The sequence below is a fragment of the Gadus chalcogrammus genome, chromosome 13, assembly GCF_026213295.1.
Source record: "Gadus chalcogrammus isolate NIFS_2021 chromosome 13, NIFS_Gcha_1.0, whole genome shotgun sequence".
NCBI classification, from domain to species: Eukaryota; Metazoa; Chordata; class Actinopteri; order Gadiformes; family Gadidae; genus Gadus; species Gadus chalcogrammus.
Window position 1 is genome coordinate 12,279,075 of NC_079424.1, and position 14,112 is coordinate 12,293,186.

The 14,112-nt window shown below is 44.9% G+C and overlaps 1 protein-coding gene across 1 annotated transcript in view; it reads left to right on the plus strand.

The window, feature by feature from the left end:
• Positions 1 to 1,561: 1,561 nt before the first annotated feature.
• LOC130402502 (chemokine-like protein TAFA-1) overlaps positions 1,562 to 14,112 on the plus strand; it is a 112,971-nt gene continuing 100,420 nt past the window's right edge. Inside the window, exons 1-2 of the mRNA XM_056606695.1 lie at positions 1,562 to 1,774; positions 4,416 to 4,556. Coding sequence (XP_056462670.1) covers positions 4,433 to 4,556 — 124 coding nt within the window. The 5' untranslated portion in view covers positions 1,562 to 1,774; positions 4,416 to 4,432. The remainder of the gene's footprint in view (positions 1,775 to 4,415; positions 4,557 to 14,112) is intronic.

The window sequence follows — 14,112 nt, forward strand, 5'->3', positions numbered from 1 at the left end:
TGGGATGCTACAACACAAGGAGCAGTGAGGTCACCCTCTCTCTGGCTCGCTCCCTCTCTCCCACGCATACATTCACACATACACATACAGATACACACACACACACACACACACACACACACACACACAGATGAACAAACTCAATCAAACACAGACACACACTTCCAGTCATATGTCCAACACACACACAGGACAGACAGAGCTCCGGCAGCCAGTAATGGATGATATGGTGATTACGGGGCTTGGAAGAGGCACACTGCCTTCTATTAAAAGCACTGGGCTTGGAGCGCATTTCAATCTCCCCTCGCACATGCTCAGAGGCATTGACTAAAGGGAGCCCACCACCCCTCACACACACACACACACACACATGGGGGTGCGCGGGCACACACATGCACACAAGCAAACACAGTTTTGAAGTCGTAACACTTTCTGACATGGGCACACAAACGCACACACACGCACTCACACGCGCACCAACTTACAGGGTTGCCAACATTGAAGTCGTCACACTGAGTCAGACACACACACACACACACACACACAAAGACACACACACACACACACATCTAGACTACAGGCTATACAATTCTGAGCACCATGCCCCCTGATGCTGGGGCTTGAAGACGGCGGTAATAAAGCATGCTTCATCTGATGATGAAGTCTTGATGCAGAAGTAGGCTTGCTTTAAGACATGTGATTTAATTCATTGCCTCTCTCTCTCTCTCTCTCTCTCTCTCTCTCTCTCTCTCTCTCTCTCTGTCCCTCTCTTTCTCTCTGTCTGTCTCTCTCTATCTCTCTCAGTCTCTCCTTCTCTCGCTCTACCATCTTGCCCAGCTAAGATGGATCGTAGCACACATACAAATGCCTGCACTCTCACGCACTCCCTCCCTCATCTCTCTCTCTCTCTCTCTCTCCCTCATCTCTCTCTCTCTCTCTCTCCCTCTCTCTCTCTCTCTCTCTCTCTCCCTCTCCCTCACTCTCTCTCCTTCCCTCTCTCTCCCACGCTGACTCTGACTCTCAGTGCGCTGTAGAGAGAGGAGCGAGGTGCACACGTTGAGCGCGGCAACTCTACAGGGGGGTGGGAGTGAGCGAGCAGCAGACACAGCAGCCGCTACGAGCCAGCCTTTCCACGGCACGCGCGCAGCCAGGAGAAGGAGAGCCGAAGACGAAAGAAGAAGAGAAGAGGAGGAGAACTAAAAGGGGCAAATTAACTCCCCGCCGCCGCGCCGGGGCTCCGTACCGCCACAGAGAGAGACACACAGCGAGGGACAAGACAGTGACAGAGAGAGATACAGAGTGGGAGAGAGAGAGAGGTATACAGAGAGAGAGAGAGAGAGAGAGGAGAAGAGGAGGAGGCAGAGGCAGAAGCTTCCGTCTGTGGTTGAAGCAGCAGCGAGCGGATCAGTGTCTCTACAACCCACAGAACCTGGATAGTTTTGCGCTTCTGACTCGTGCGTATTTGTGCTCTTTCTGGCTGTCCCGTTCCCTCTGTGTGTGTGTGCGCCCGCAGGAGTTTTTAAGGATTTTCAAGTGGCAGCTACACCAAAAAGGACAAGAGGACAGAGACAGTATTTCATCCTCTGCTGTGGCATTTGCTTTTTTGGGTTTATTTTTTGTCTTTAGTGAGTGGTAATTGTCCTGGTCGAGGGATCTGCCGTCTGGGAATCGCTTGTTGTTCTCTCACTATGGATGGATTTAAGAGAGTGAAGTGAGAGAGCTGGACAGGCAGCAACACTGACTGAGCGTCTTCTGTTCTGGACTCGCTGCTCAGGTAAGGGCGTGGGGGAATGCTTGCCTTGCTTTTGGCTTTAGGCTTTATGAGTTCCGATCAACATTGTTGTGCTGGAATAGGCACCATGTGGTGTGCAGTTTCAAGGGTTGCCGGTAGCAATGGTGGGGCATTCCTAGTCTGTGTGTGGAAAACCGACAAAATGTTTTCAGCACATGTGCCCCCAACACATATTTAGTGGAGGGAAGGATTCAAATATATATGCCAACCCAATGATCTCAAGGAGTGTAACGTATTAAAATTAAATTACGTTTACTTGCCAAAATACATAATTTAAATGCAGCTGCATGTTTGAGAGGCTTCTCTTGTGTTGCATCTCAGATGTAAGCTGCTTTTAAATACAAGTCAAATAAGCGACGAAGGAAGCAGAGTGATGTTGTCTTTCCTAAACATGTCCAGACAAGAGACAACCAGGAGGTTATGCAGTGAAAGGAAAGAACCAAAGAGTGGGGAAAACACTAACCTTTTTTTTATTTATATCTGATTAAAGAAGGCTTATGCATATGCATAGGCCACATTCCAGCAAGGTTATTCTTTCAAGCTCCTTGTTGTAGGGAATTCTTCAAAAATATTTTTATAATGAAGTGAATTATATAGGAATATTATTATAATGAAGAGGAGAGGAGAAAGTTAGGAGTTGGTACAAACAGGCAGTTTTCACTTAGGGACAACACTGTGTTGGGAGTCTATAATTGTTATCTAATAATAATAATTGTAATATAATTATAATTGTTTATATGACTATTATGAGTCTAATTATAATTTTACGCAAGCATGATACACATTATGCTTGTTATTATTTTGTTGATTATGTTGATTATTTTGATAAAGTGTTAATATTTTTTTTTATTATATTACTGTTATTATATAACAAAATATGTGGGCATCCTTTGTTTTGCTCTTGAAACAGCAACATACATATTTTGTCAGTTGATCCAAACAGTAACTCAGTGGAAGACTAAAGCAAAAGCTTGAACAGAAAATAGAGCTTTTCACATTTTGGTATTTTTTAAAAAACAAACCAATGATGATAGAGGAACCTGAGGATTATCATGGGTTTAGCGCAGGGAAGAGGATTTACAATGTGCTGTTAATAATTATATGCTTAATTTGTGCATGCTGGGTATTAAGTGTGCTCAATGTCATCTGAGGGCAAACACCAAAATAGAAAAAAATCGAGGGTTCAACCTATCAAGTCGTGTTAGATATTTTTAAAAGACCTTCAACTGTTGCCTAAAAAATGCTTTGGAAGCAAAGACATTCAAAATTATTACCCCAGATCACGATTTAGTGGAAGTGTCATTTCCCTGGAGTTTAAAGGGCTTAAATTGAAGGGAGGAACGACTTTCAATTTTATGTTGCCAGATTAGATCCTGATTATGTCAAATTCGTGTCGTACTCCAAAAATTCCAGAACGCTTGGAGAGAAGCAACTCAAGAACTAAAATCAACCCAACATAGAGCATATCTCTGAAATCTGGCGCCGGTTGAGTGAAATCCCTCAACTGATTTCAGGGATCCTGATTAACAGCATGTGTAGGCGGTTGTGGAAATAGATACCAAAAAAAAACATGGAGGTTGAGCAGATCTGGAGTGAATCCATTATCCAACATCCCCCCCCCCCCCACACCCCCAGAGCCGTCGTTGGCTAGAGGTCTTCTAAACCTAACTTCACTGGAGCTCCTTTTTAAAACAGGTCCGGCGCTACAAGCACCTTGATAGGGTTCGGGAGATTCATTATTCACACCAAAGGAGGGGTCGGGGCGTGTCTCGCTATGCTAGCCCGCAGCAAACCATTAGCCTTTCATCAGATGGATCTCTGAGGTGGCTGTCCATGTCTATAAATACACGTCCATCTCACCTCACCTGTCGTCTCCTACTGCGGGAGCCAGCGGCTATCATCCGACGCCATTCAACGCTAAGTACTTTCATACGATTGGTGGTTGTTTCCGCAGTCTGTTAAAGTGGGGCTAAGATTTAGGACATTACTGGCCTCGTGTTTTGATCACATGTTTGGGGGGCCCCAGAGAGAGAAAACCTCCCCTCTTCATCTTGTCTGTCATGTCGTATTACTCCAGCGAGTATCCCACCAAGACAGGTCCTTGTTGCTATCTTCCATCTTCTATTACAGTCATATCAAAGAGTCCTTTGTAAACGTTGTATTGTCCATCACTGATGAAAACAAAAACTCCACAGTAAAGGCGTGTTATCGTACATGCTGTTGGCCATTTCCTTCCATGATCTTGTGGGGGCAGGATTGTAGGAAGGCTGATCCCAGCCAAAAGTGTTGGCTACGATACCCCTACGGTCTCCCCTAGACTATCGGTAGGCATCCATGGGCTGGTAGGCCTTATCCCCTACCTGATCTTTATGGACCTCTATCTGAATTCCCTGTCAGAAGTCGCATTCGGTTAAAAGCATCTGCTAAATGCCTCAATGTTAAAAGAAAAAAAAAGAAAAAGATGTGTGTGTGTGTGTGTGTGTGTGTGTGTGTGTGTGTGTGTGTGTGTGTGTGTGTGTGTGTGTGTGTGTGTGTGTGTGTGTGTGTGTGTGTGTGTGTGTGTGTGTTGATGCACACAGCCGTTCTCTGACCCTTGACTCTCTTACTCTCTGTGGCTCTGCAGACTCTGGGGGCTCTGCCATGTCCTGGTTGTTGGCAGTGTGGATAAGCCTGGGCTTCCTACTGGCGTGCCAGGCCACGCTCTACCAGACCATCCAGCAGCACCATGTGGCCCGTCCCGGCCGCACCGACATCCTCACGCTCGGTAAGTCCCGCCTGCTCCTGGCTCTCGCACAGGATATCGGAAAACTGGAACCGCCGGTGGTTCATCAGCACTGTTATGCGGCCATCGGGTGCTACGGCGTAATGATTACCTGTGTACAGGAGGCCATCGATGCCGAATCGCACCGGATGTCGATACGCTTAATGGCTTTATTTTTAGCTGAGAGTTACTGTCAGGGAGATCGCAAGTACGCAAGGCTCCGCTGCCTTGTGCTAGTTCAAGGAAATGGAAATAGGAGCGGGTTGACAGGTGTTTCGGACCAGACAATAGACCTGGCCTACTAGCCCATTTAGATGGTGATTCTCAACATATACTGTCTTCTAAACATTGCACGGAGGATATCTGGTGTTTCTGCGGAGAACCTTTTTTGACTACAGAGAGCACAAGCTTCCTGGCTGCTTAGTGTAGGAAAAAAAGGTGCTGGTATCCAAGGTGGCTTTGATCAGCCGAAGCTTAGATGGAAACGACAATTACGTTCCGCCTTTGCTCGACAGAGGCATTTGGCAATTATGCCCGATGCTTTCTTCACCATAGTGGCACATGAAGGGGATAGGGAGCATTGAGCTGGGTCTGACTCGCTGATTATGTAACGCGTGTTTCCTCCATAACGCTTGTGGCAGCAGCGTGTGCGCAAAATGTCACCGAAAAAGGGAGGGAGGTTATTTTGAACCCAAGCAAAGGCTTACTTTAAGCTTTGAACAATAACTGCAACTCTGCTGACGATATAACCCCCCCCACCGCCCCAAAAAATAATTATAAATCTCCCACAGTGTGGTGCGGTCGAGTGACGGCTAAGCATCGACATTATCTGCTGTTTGCTCGTGCCCATGTAGCATGTTGGAGCCAGGAGCCAGTAATTGAAGTAGAGTAGGATATGGGGGGGGATCACAGCTGATGTCTAATGACGCGCCACTCTAAGAAAGGCAGTATAAGAAGAGAGGCTTTTAAGAAGTTATTTTAGCTGTGGTTATTTTAGCTGTGGGACGGGGACATGTTCAAATCAAAGCTTGTTATTCTGTTGCTTTTTATTAAAGGCGTACCACTGGACGGCCCTTTCAGTAAAAACAAGAGAGTTTGGTTTGTCTAACTGAGCTCTGAATCCATTTTCTAGGCGTTGTTTGCGTGTAAAGGGCCATGGGATGGGTGGCGGGGTTGCTTAAGGTATACAAGCGGAGAGGCACCAGTAAGTGGCTTTCTGTATTATGCATGAATCCCAAAGGGGTAGGAAAGCAAAGCGCCTCCCAATGGCTTTGGCCAAGTGGATTAAGCCAGGTCATGGCTCTCAGGGACACACACAAAAACACATACCGCACTCACATACTCAACCCAAGCATATTTACACACACACACACACTTCCTCTCGCACATGCAAACTAGCAAGACCCAGCCATAATGGTATGGTATTTTCATTGGTCAGGTGGGATTTGTTGACCTGCGTACCTTGTGAGGAGAGAGCGAGAGCGAGAGCGAGAGCGAGAGAGAGAGAGAGAGAGCGAGAGTGAGAGCGAGAGAGACAAAGACAAAGACAAAGACAAAGAGAAAGAGAGAGAGAGACAAAGAGAAAGAGAAAGAGAAGGTGAGAGTGAGAGAAAGAAATAGAGAGAAAAAAAGAGAGAGAGACAGAGACAGGAAGCCAGAGAGAATAATCGAGAGAGAGACCGAGACCGAGAAAGAGAGAAAGTGCGGCAAGATTGAACCACGCATAAACGATGAATATAATCTGTGCTTTATTAGACCATTCTGAGACACTAATTTAATTGAAGTTATTACCGTAAGTGATGGCAAGCTCCAGCAACCTGAACAGGGCGAGAGCGCTGTAACGACTTATCAAAGGCTCATTTTATTCAGCCTGCTTCACACGGAGAGTTTCATCACATCCACAGTTGCTACTTTTACTGTTTCCATATTGCCAGATCAAATCTATCACTGAGTTTTTTTTACCACCAATGCTCCTACGAAAACTTTTATAATCAGTATAAATTGGATGGATGACATGAATAATGGGTGTTGGCATCCTAATGCGTTGATAATCTCAGGATATGTTTAATGTTATTCAATACTCTAACTGGCTAGACTCCTGGTCTAGAGCCCCATTGCAGAAGCCCATTACACCTTTTACTGTATGTCACCTTTATCTTTTCATGTCATCGGACATCAGTCTTGCTCAGCTGTGGATCAGCATCACGCAAACTCACCAGAACTGCTCCGTCAGAAGTGAAATGCTATGATGAATATTTGAATTACAATTGATTTATAATTTGAGACGTTCTCTCATTTCACTCAGGCCAGAACCTCCGATATAAATAGATGGCTTTGTAGCACGATGTGATGGAGAGGGAGGGAGAGAAGAGAGGGACAGAGAGACGGCAAGAGACTTTGTGTGTGTGTGTGTGTGTGTGTGTGCGTGTGCGTGTGCGTGTGTGCGTGTGTGTGTGTGTGTGTGTGTGTGTGTGTGTGTGTGTGTGTGTGTGTGTTTGCGCGTGCGCGACGCGTGTGTTTGTGCAAGAGAGAGAGTGTGATTGTCTCTGAGTGAGGGACTGTATGTGTGAGAGAGAAAAAGAGAAAGAGATAGATGTCTCACACACCGATAATTCTATTGGCTGCTTTGTTTGGCTGCTCGCAGAAATCTAATATCATTTAATGGTTCTGTGATTATGAAGGAAGATTTTCAACAGGGGCGATGTGTGGTACATTTGATGTGTCACGTTGTATTAGTCGTCGGAATGCAGAAAAGTGTGAATTACTGCACTACCTCTGCTGCATTATTGTATGCCAGAGCTGCCGCATACACAACCGAAAAAAAAGTAACCACATGGATACATCTTGATTTCGACTTTCTACCCACGCAAGAAGCTGAAGGACCAGAAAAGGCATATTGCTCTCCATTATCTATCTGTATCGCGTCCTCCTCCCACCATATCCTGCATGTTCCAGCGCTATATGTCTCGGTGTACTTCGGTATCCCGCATGATTCACTTTTACATCAAACTCATGTGAATGACATCTTTCTTTTCAGGGGTAAATAAACAAACAAACCAAAAAATGACAGGCGAAGAAAACCTTGTCGGAAGAGCAAAAACAAACCTCAAAATGCAAGGCGGTGCCTTGAAGTAAAACCTTGAGCACATTGGCTCGCCGCCAACATTGCTGTCTGAGAAAGTGAACAATTCAGAGGCTCAGAACAGCATCCTGCACACAGAAGTGTGTGGAGAATGGTGGAAGGTGAAGAGAGAGGCGCGGGGGGGGGGGTGCGGATATCTGAGCATGGGAAGGCGAGGTCCTGTTGAGAGAGGTGCGGCTCCAATCCTGAAGCCTGTTCCTGAATCCAACAAGGTTTGTAAAAAAGAAAAGGAACAACAAATAAGATGTAGGCTTTACGATTGGCTGCTATGGCAAACAGACACTGGGGAAAACCAACGCATAGACAAATAAGTTTACACGTTTATAGATTCACATTTATACAAGCCGGACAAAGCCAAGGCTGTCTCTCTCTCCTTCTCTCTCTCTCTGTCCCCCCCTCTCTCTCTGTCCCTCTCTCTCGCTGTCTCTCATCTCTCCCACAGTTTCATGATCTCTGGGACAACGTCCAGGGACTCAGGTCTGGACATTGTCTGTAGTTGCCCTTTCACACATGTAGCCCACTACAGGAGATTGTCAGACGCATTCTCAGTTCCTGGAAATACTCTCTTTGGTTCAGGCAGAGGGAAGCGCCTGTGTGTGCAGGAGGCAGGACATGACGCAGAACGTACACCGCAGAAATCCCTCTGTTTTGTTTACAGCATATCCAAGATGGCGGACAAGGCAACAGCCCAACCGTAATGAAGTCTGTGTATTGACATCAATGCAACATGTCATATTCTTAGTTATACCTAAATGCTTAAACATCATCAATGCTTGAATTCTTCTTCTCCTTCTGCATTTACCGCCACGGCCCAATGCCGGTAGGTAATACAGGATCTAGGTGCTGTGTTCTCCAAGCAATTACCTGCTCTGTTCACACATTGCTCAATCGGACATTATACAGACGTTGTACTCGGGAGCTGGCAGGGGAAACTCAGTTTAATGTCAGGTCCAAGTGATTAAGACATTTGCGTTTTCACACACAACTCCTCAGGGTATTGTCTAGATAAGTTCAGAGTTGCAGCGCAAGTGTGAATAGGGGTTCTATCTCTCTTTCACCCTGTCTCTCTCTCTCTCTTTCGCTCCCACTCATTCTCCCTCTCTCTCCCAATCACTCTCTCTCCCCCTCTCTCTCTCGCCCCGTCTCACATCCCTGACTACAGCTCGTGCTACACAAGATTGATGGCGGCCTGATTCTGGGCAGCCAATTCTAGTCTCTCAAGAAATAATCCACTACATTGACAGATGAGCTGGATTTGACGTGGCACACAGGAGCGTCCGGCTCGGCTCTGCTCTGCTCCACTCACCCACCTCCCCCCTCTCCCCGCACACACACACGCACACACGCACACGCACACACACACACACACACACACACACCTCTCTCTCTGCTCTCACCTGTCCACACATTTGGCTGAAGCCGCTCGTTGGCCAGAGAGTATCACTTCAGTAAGAACCAGGTCACTTTAGATTGCAAAGTGTGTGTGTGTGTGTGTGTGTGTGTGTGTGTGTGTGTGTGTGTGTGTGTGTGTGTGTGTGTGTGTGTGTGTGTGTGTGTGTGTGTGTGTGTGTGTGTGTGTGTGCGTGTGCATTGTGGCAACCCGTCTTTGGCACAGCGCCCCTGGAGGCCAAGGGGGCAGGTTGTGGAGGCGGTGTACCACCGATTCTCCACAGATGGCGCCAGTAAGAACATTGGGGCCAATTAATGAAATGCGGAACACCTGAGGAGCAGGTGTGGAAGCATGCTTTAAAAAGCATGCTTCAACACTCATTCAGGGCACTCCTGGTTTGCGTGTGCGGAGAGACCAGTCTCATGGGCGATGGGATTCCACCCGGAGGAAAAAGACTGTTGATTCCTCCAAAGCTGAGTTTTATGTTTGGTTTGATAGATTTATAATTTACTATTGAATAAAAGTGCCATTTTGGCTCCAAGTTATCTCCAGTTCGTGTGCTTATTGGAAGGAGGCGGCTCACTCACCAAGCCGGGTTGCCACAGTATGTAGGGTGGGGGGAGAAGGGGGGGGTCATCAGCCTCCATTGAATGGGTTAATGACTTCAAGTTGTGGTAGTGATGTGTGGAAGTAGGTGGGTTTTTGTCGTAAAAATGACAGCTTGTAAGACTTTACTTTCTGTAAAAATGTGATGTGCTCATCTTCTCCATTTCCCCTTGATGTGACATGATATGCAGAGATGTTTTATTTTAGCAAATTTACGTAGGCCTATGATGTCGCAAAACCCAGGGGAATACTCGTGGAAGCAAACAACTCAGCACTCAGTATTTCATTACGTATGTCGTAGGGTACTGTAGTCAGGCGGTCAATTGGGGTTGAGCAGGCGTTGAAATTGCATTTTAAAGTGTTTATTTAAAATGCTCTGGCAGATTGCACAGAAATGCTACATGAAGACAAATAACTAGCATAATATAATAAAACATGAAGGTTGTAACAAGCCTGCAACCATGGGCATAGCTACCCACAAGGCTGTACACCGGCCTTCAAGAACAGGCTAGACAAGAACACCAACGCCATTTAATTTGAAACATGGAGAACACGTTTGAGACACTAACCATCCTGAGTGGGGCTTCAAATCTGCTGCACAGACTCGTTGCACAATGTGGACCCCCTCTTCATTCCATCTGAAAAGGAATACAACGAGGCAGAAGTCACAAAATCACTTGTTCAACAATGTACTCGCTATACAAAGACATGTTTCCTTCGAGTGCGAAGGCCATTGAGTGCATATACAAAATAGCATCTTCATTTTGCACTCACAGTAACCGCATGTAACTTGCTGTAACATTGGGAAAGCATATATGCGACTCGCGACTTGTGTAGAATTGATGTATAGATATTATCCACATTATATTGATGCAACATTTATGGCCAAACTACTGTTGCGAACATTGATCCCGTCCTGAACTGACATTTTCCAGACAGCTGTTCTGCAACCATTTTTGTGTTTTTGAAAAGTGTTTGTTGGATGTTTATTTTGCAACATATGTATAATACGTGCATCATTTTCACAATGCTTAGTCCGTAGCGCTGTGATCATCACGCCTATGCTATAGCGTAGCACCTCATGACATAACAAAAAACAAGTGTGTGATAAAGTTTCTAACTTCATATGTCGCTCGCAATGTGAAATAAAAGCACTAATAATATATTACTATTAATATATTAATATATATATCAATATTTTTTAATGTTCAGTGCCTCCGGTTTCCTCCGCATCCTCTGTGTATATTGCAGTGCTATTACACCTGGTTGGCCCGTTTAATCTCTAATTGGCAGAGTATAATGCCACTCACTGATCACTGAGCGCACAAAGAGCTTGCAACCTATGCAACGGAGCATTTATACTCCAAACAATACAAGGGAGGCTGGCGTTGATGTCATGATTAGTGACAGACGTAGGGGAGACAGCACAAACAGGTGTTTGCCACCGCAAAGGTTAATGAGTGACATATCAGAACATACACTGACGTCTTTTTCTTGTAGATGTGTGGTCGCGGAGTAATGAGCGATCGCAGATGGGTGTTGACTCTTTTAATGAGCTTAATGTTTAGCGAGTGAAAGGCTTGACTTCTCCTGAAACAGAACGTTTAATATTACACATTTTTGTATTTCTTTGAGATGATCGATGTGGTGGCCTCATATCGGATGATTTAATCTGATGGAATGTCATCACCATCCGATCGATAAACGATGTGGACAAGTGTTGAATTTAAAATACATTGTGTTTTCTAATTTTATAAGAGCGCTGGCTTTTCAAGTGCTGCTGAATAATGTGTGGTGGGGCTCTATTCAATTTTCAAATTGTGTTTTATCTTCATATGCAATGTTCAGCCGCTCTGGAAGGGATCGGTCCGAGATAGAACGCGCATGCATGCTTGACTGCACCTCGACGCTGGTAGCGACGTACCTTATCGTCTATAAATGAGCTCTTGGGTTGTGGGCATTTAAACACGTAGAGAATTGAGTTTATGCCCCTGGGATGGCTTCTTCAGACGACGGATATTTCTTCGAGGGAATTAAATCGCTGGCAAATAGCACCGTTTGTTTAAAAAAATCTCTCTCTATTTGGAACCCTATTAATAAGACCCCTGACAGCTAGAATCAAGGTGTGGGGACATAAGCCTTTGGTTCCCCAATAGTCTTAAACTTAATCCTAGTAGCTTGTGTTGTTTGAATTGTGAAATGAAAACGATTTGGGTCTGACAGAAGAGCCATCAAGTTTTCAAACCTAGCTTCCGTGTTTTTGCTTGAGTATTAATTCAAAGAGGGCCATTAAATCATGGGGGTCATTAGCGCATATGATTTTACAGGGAAACAACCCCATTCCTGCAAATTAGGTTGAAATGGAAATCTCAGATAAGGTTTTAAATGAGCAATGAAACAAACCAACAGCGTACACAGATCCACACATAAAAGATGAACAATATCAACAACACCCTCCATGCCTATCACGCTAAACAACATTCTGGTTTAATAGAACCTTTGATGCACTACTTTCTGCATATAGCATCTCAAACACCACCATTGCTAAAATAAAAGAAAGATGAAAACAATCCCTATAGATGCCTAGCTTTCAATGCTCCAGATTGCACGATATTGTTCTCTGTGGCAAATGGAAGGAACCCCCAATTTTAAAACCTGGTAGCCAGTAACTCTGCCCGGCCACTCTGATGCTTGGCCCTCTTAACCCCCTCTCCCTTTCCCCTTCTCCACCCATCCCCACCCACCCTCTCCCATCCCCACCCAGCCAGCCCGCCTGCCCTTCACTCCTTCATCTCCTTGTCTCTGTTGGGCCCCTCGGACGATTTGTCATGGATCAAATGAGACAATTTGTCATGGATTAGTGCACTTAAATGTCTGTGTGATAGTGGAAGCAGTCACTGGAAAAGCTCAGGAATCCTATTACACCGCCTTTTTTTATGGCCGGGGGTAGATGGAGGTTGAATTGGCACTTTATATGGACTGCCCTACGTCCCTTTTACTCCCTGCACAACATATAATCAGTGATTCACTCTTAGGTGGACTTCAACTGATGTGTAACTAACACACTTTAGCATTTTCCTCTGATATAGTACGTTTTAATAGATTATCTTTTCCCTTTTTCGCCCATCTCTTTTTGTTATTCTTTGTCTTCAGTTAACCACCTGACCAGCCGGCCCCCTCCTCCAGGCTCCGGCCCTTCTTTACTCCAGTAAATACTCACAGTCCCTTCTATTTTACCAACCTCGCATATCAATAAGGGCTAACAAAGGCAGAGGTGGAGTACTTAATTTACTTGGATTGCCTCATATATCACACACAGCAACGCATTTGCATTTCTGCCCTCGCCTCTCTTTTGTAGTGAACTACTCAACAAAGAAAAAAAAACACATGGTTCTCTGAGCTCTACTGATAGGGACAGGAGAAGAAGCCCTTCCTGGGCTGGGAGTCCTTGAGAAAGGTCTCTCTCTCTCTCTCTCTCTCCGATTGAATCGACTGCATTGTAGACTTGCACTTTGCTTTTGAATTAGCATTTGTTTAATTTGATTTTAAAAACCCTTTTTATTACGTACTGGGACGTATTGCTATATGTCCCTGTATGTTTATTCTACTTCATTTGTACCACTTGCAGGAAAACCTAAGGAACAGTAGTGTTCATTTGTACATTTAGGGCATTTAGCAGACCAAAAACCAACACAGCTGCAATAGGGTTAAAGTTAGTACAACCAATTGCAATGCTAAACATGAGTTCTTAGTTTCAAGACTCCCCTACAGCCAGATATGAGACAACCTTCTTAAAGACAAATATAAATGTTCCTTAACACAATGTATTACTATTATTCATATTTTTTTCCGTCTACCAATTTATCCCCAGCCCGTTGTAACGATCCACACACTCAGTAGTGTTAACTGCGGCGGCAAAAGCCACATATCAGTGGCAAACACGTTAAAGTGTTTTTTTCCCCGTGCCCCTTTGTCAAACGACAGCAGATTACGTCCCACGCCTTATCTCTCTCTCTCTCTGAAGTCACATAATTGTATCAGGCAGGAATCGCAGACACCATTCATCCTAGATCTTTCATACGTGTCTAATACCTAGCAGGAAGGAAATAACACAACAAACAGACCGCTCACACCAAGGAAAGATCTCTCCACATTACCGAGTATCTTAAGACACATAAAATTAAGTGCTTTCTGAAATTGTATTTCACATTATGTAAATTGTAGAATTGTGTCTGACAGTTAGTTTCTAACGTTATTCCTATCTGATGCATGCAACATGCATGGTAGGAAGGAATAAAGATGCTGGATACTGTAACATTATCATGTTTATTTATTCACGTTGTGCACTGCTCTTCCATCACCTCTACACCCCTCAAGCCCTTTTCTGAGCAGTCTGCTGAACCAAAATAGCTTGCTTATGT